This window comes from Daphnia carinata, chromosome 2 (genome assembly GCF_022539665.2).
Source record: "Daphnia carinata strain CSIRO-1 chromosome 2, CSIRO_AGI_Dcar_HiC_V3, whole genome shotgun sequence".
Taxonomy (NCBI): domain Eukaryota; kingdom Metazoa; phylum Arthropoda; class Branchiopoda; order Diplostraca; family Daphniidae; genus Daphnia; species Daphnia carinata.
In genome coordinates, this window is record NC_081332.1 from 7,744,679 (window position 1) to 7,749,358 (window position 4,680).

The 4,680-nt window shown below is 33.5% G+C and overlaps 1 protein-coding gene across 1 annotated transcript; it reads right to left on the reverse strand.

Annotated features, from left to right (window-relative positions):
- Positions 1–492: 492 nt before the first annotated feature.
- LOC130703489 (paramyosin-like) lies at positions 493–2,052 on the reverse strand. The gene has a single exon (XM_057524950.1). The coding sequence runs from the start codon at positions 2,050–2,052 to the stop codon at positions 493–495; it is 1,560 nt and encodes a 519-aa protein (XP_057380933.1).
- Between the last annotated feature and the right edge of the window lie 2,628 nt (positions 2,053–4,680).

Genomic DNA, 4,680 nt, shown 5'->3' on the forward strand with positions numbered 1-4,680 from the left:
TTTCTTCTGCTTCTAACGCTGCTTGTTTGAAATTTTGCCAGTTTGGGGTGCTAGGCTATTTATTATGGAATAAAATTGTCTTGATGGTTGGTAGCAGTCCATCCAGTAACATTTTGATCAATGTATCATCCTTCAGCGCTGTTAGTTCGGCGCTTTCGGCTTGTTCCTCATCGCCTTCCTTGTAGATCGCGCTGTATGCCTGTGTTATCTTATCGATAAAGTGTCTAACAGGTTGGTTCGGTAATTGTTTTACTGATAGTAGTTTTGACTTCTGTTTGGCTTTATCTGCGGGGTGTTTGAAATGTTCCTTTAATGCATTCCGCCAGTCGGTATAAGATTCTCTCGGTGCTACTCGTAGCCCATCGATATGCCACTGCAATGCTGTTCCCTTTAACCTTGTGGCTAAAATCTTTTTGGTGGATTCCCTAGGCCATTCGTGAATCGTTGCTATCGCCTCCGCATCTCTCAACCATACCCCTATCGGTTGATCATTCACGTTGCCACTATAATAGGAATGTTCTGTGTTTCGTCTCTACGCGTAATGGCTACTGCTAATGCTCGTATATCATCGTTGGCTGCCATTCTAGGTGCTCCGTTAGTTGTGTCAATTGTGTTAGCTGGTTGTGCTAGTTGTTCTAATAGTGTTTGGTTGTTTCTGTTTAGTTGTTCTATGTTTCCTCTAAGATAATTGTTTTCGGTATCCAGCTTAGCTGCTCGCTCCGCTGCTCGGCTCGCTAACTGGAGCGCTTGTCCCAGCTCCGTTAATTCGTTTTCTAAGGACACAATCTTTCTATTCTGTATGGCTAAGGTGTGTTGTGCTATCTCTAACTCGTTTGTGCTTGCGGCTCCCGCGATTGTTTGTTGTAGCCTTCTAAATTTGTCTTCTAACGATTGATTAGCTGTCTGTAATGTTGATATTTCTATTATTTGCTTAGTTTGGTTGTCGTGTAAGGTTGTTTCGTTAATCTGGCTAATGTTCAAATTGTGCTTAAGTTGATTGTTTTCTGTTTGTAGGCTAACAAATTTGCTTGTCAGGTCTACTTGTTCCTGTCTTAGAAGTTCCAACTCTGCCTGTTTAGTTTTTATAGTATCAGTTAGATGCAAAATTTCCTGATTTTTATCCGTTATATTTACTATTAGTTTTTTATGTTCTATTTGTAGGGCGTGAATTTCCTTTTCCTGATCTATGCTTTTTGTTTCAAGAGCTTTGTAACTTAGTTGAAATTTCTCGAATTCTATTTGGATGTTACTATATTTATTTAATAAAGTCGTTCCTTCTCCAAGGAGTTGGCTCTCACTTTCTTTAAATTTCTCTAATTCCTGCTGAAGTTTTTTCTTGTCCTTAATTAATTTGGTTTTAACCGATGTGTGTTCAGTTTCTACTTTTTTTATGGTTGATTCTAGGATTTGAACGTCCTGGGTCTTTTTTACCAGAGTGGATATTAGGTTAGTCTTTTCTCCGTGCGTTTGCTCTAACTGTTGGGTTAAGCTGTTTGCTCGATATTCGATGGCCTGCTGCTGGATTGTAGCTGTCTGTAGTAAAGCTAACCCTTGATTTTCAAGCTCTTGTATTTTTGTTTCAGCTGCGATTAGTTTTTCCGAAATCAATTTATACTCTAAGTCTTTATCTTTCAGGCGTGTCTTTAACTGCTTGGTTGTTGCTTTATCTTTAGATGCTTCTAATTCTAATTTATACTGATTAATTGTTTGATGAATCCCTATTAATGCAGTTTTGAGAATATCCCTTTCCTCTACTAGCTTATTTCTCTTTTTGCTAGGTAGATTCTCCGTAGAATGGTAGTTCGTTAATTGTTTCTCCTCGTCGCTTTCCCTCGGGCTACTTTCTGCGCTTCTGGTTCTTTTTTGAAAAGGTACAATACGAACCTCTGCTGTTTCACTCTTCTGTTCGTTTTCTAAACTGGGATATACTTTTTGGGTTGTACGCTTAGAATCTACTACGCTGCGTCTTGAGGGACGATCTTTTACTTCTATTGTTTCTGCTGCTGGGGCTGACGGCTTGTATATATCTACTGCTAAGTTGCCAGATGACATTTAGGTGACTTACTCTTGTCGCGGGGAGTTCTAGACGAGCGCTGGTTGTCTGCGATGTTCGGGTGGATAGGCATGCTGGCTGTTACTGGGCAGGAGTCCGGGCTTGTTGAATTTGAACTAAGTTCAAAACTGGACACGTTCACCAAATGTAATATTACGTTCTAAAATGAATCACACTCAATTCACTAGGTACTATATGTATTCAATAGACTTCCACAACAATATCTACATTCAAACAGCATCAAATATACGAGTATTCAATGTGAATATAGTGTTATACAGTGAGTTTCAATATCTACATTCAAACAGCATCAAATATACGTGTATTCAATGTGAATATAGTGTTATAGAATCAGTTTCAATATCTACATTCAAACAGCATCAAATATACGTTTATTCAATGTGAATATAGAGTGATACAGTGAGTTTCAATATCTACATTCAAACAGCATCAAATATACGTGTATTCAATGTGAATATAGTGTTATAGAATCAGTTTCCATATCTACATTCAAACAGCATCAAATATACGTGTATTCAATGTGAATATAGTGTGATACAGTGAGTTTCAATATCTACATTCTAAAAGTATCAAATATTCGTGTATTCAATGTGAATATAGTGTGATACAGTGAGTTTCAATATCTACATTCAAACAGCATCAAATATACTGTGTATTCAATGTGAATATAGTGTGATACAGTGAGTTTAAATATCTACATTCAAACAGCATCAAATATACGTGTATTCAATGTGAATATAGTGTGATACAGTGAGTTTCAATATCTACATTCAAACATTATCAAATATACGTGTATTCAATGTGAATATAGTGTGATACAGTGAGTTTAAATATCTACATTCAAACAGCATCAAATATACGTGTATTAAATGTGAATATAGTGTTATACAGTGAGTTTCAATATCTACATTCAAACAGCATCAAATATACGTGTATTTAATGTGAATATAGTGTTATAGAATCAGTTTCATGATCTAAATTCAAACAGTATCAAATATACGTGTATTCAATGTGAATATAGTGTTATAGAATCAGTTTCAATATCTACATTCAAACAGCATCAAATATACGTGTATTCAATGTGAATATAGTGTGATACAATGAGTTTCAATATCTACATTCAAACAGCATCAAATATACGTGTATTCAATGTGAATATAGTGTTATACAGTGAGTTTAAATATCTACATTCAAACAGCATCAAATATACGTTTATTTAATGTTAATATAGTGTGATACAGTGAGTTTCAATATCTAGATTCAAACAGCATCAAATATACGTGTATTCAACGTGAATATAGTGTGATACAGTGAATTTCAATATCTACATTCAAACAGCATCAAATATACGTGTAGTCAATGTGAATATAGTGTTATAGAATCAGTTTCAATATCTACATTCAAACATTGTCAAATATACATGTATTCAATATGAATATAGTGTGATACAGTGAGTTTCAATATCTACATTCAAACAGCATAAAATATACGTGTATTCAATGTGAATATAGTGTGATACAGTGAGTTTCAATATCTAAATTCAAACAGCATCAAATATACGTGTATTCAATGTGAATATAGTGTGATACAGTGAGTTTCAATATCTACATTGAAACAGCATCAAATATACGTGTATTCAATGTGAATATAGTGTGATACAGTGAGTTTCAATATCTACATTGAAACAGCATCAAATATACGTGTATTCAATGTGAATATAGTGTGATACAGTGAGTTTCAATATCTACATTAAAACAGCATCAAATATACGTGTATTCATTGTGAATATAGTGTGATACAATGAGTTTCAATATCTACATTCAAACAGCATCAAATATACGTGTATTCAATGTGAATATAGTGTTATAGAATCAGTTTCAATATCTACATTCAAACAGCATCAAATATACGTGTATTCAATGTGAATATAGTGTTATAGAATCAGTTTCAATATCTACATTCAAACAGCATCAAATATACATGTATTCAATGTGAATATAGTGTTATAGAATCAGTTTCAATATCTACATTCAAACAGCATCAAATATACGTTTATTCAATGTGAATATAGTATGATACAGTGAGTTTCAATATCTACATTCAAACAACATCAAATATACGTTTATTCAATGTGAATATAGTGTGATAGAATGAGTTTCAATATCTACATTCAAACAGTATCAAATATACGTGTATTCAATGTGAATATAGTGTGATACAGTGAGTTTCAATATCTACATTCAAACAGCATCAAATATACGTGTATTCAATGTGAATATAGTGTTATAGAAACAGTTTCAATATCTACATTCAAACAGCATCAAATATACGTGTATTCAATGTGAATATAGTGTTATAGAATCAGTTTCAATATCTACATTCAAACAGCATCAAATATACGTGTATTCAATGTGAATATAGTGTTATAGAATCAGTTTCAATATCTACATTCAAACAGCATCAAATATACGTGTATTCAATGTGAATATAGTGTGATATAGTAATGTTTCAATATCTACATTCAAACAGCATCAAATATACGTGTATTCAATGTGAATATAGTGTGATACAGTGAGTTTCAATATCTACATTCAAACAGCATCAAA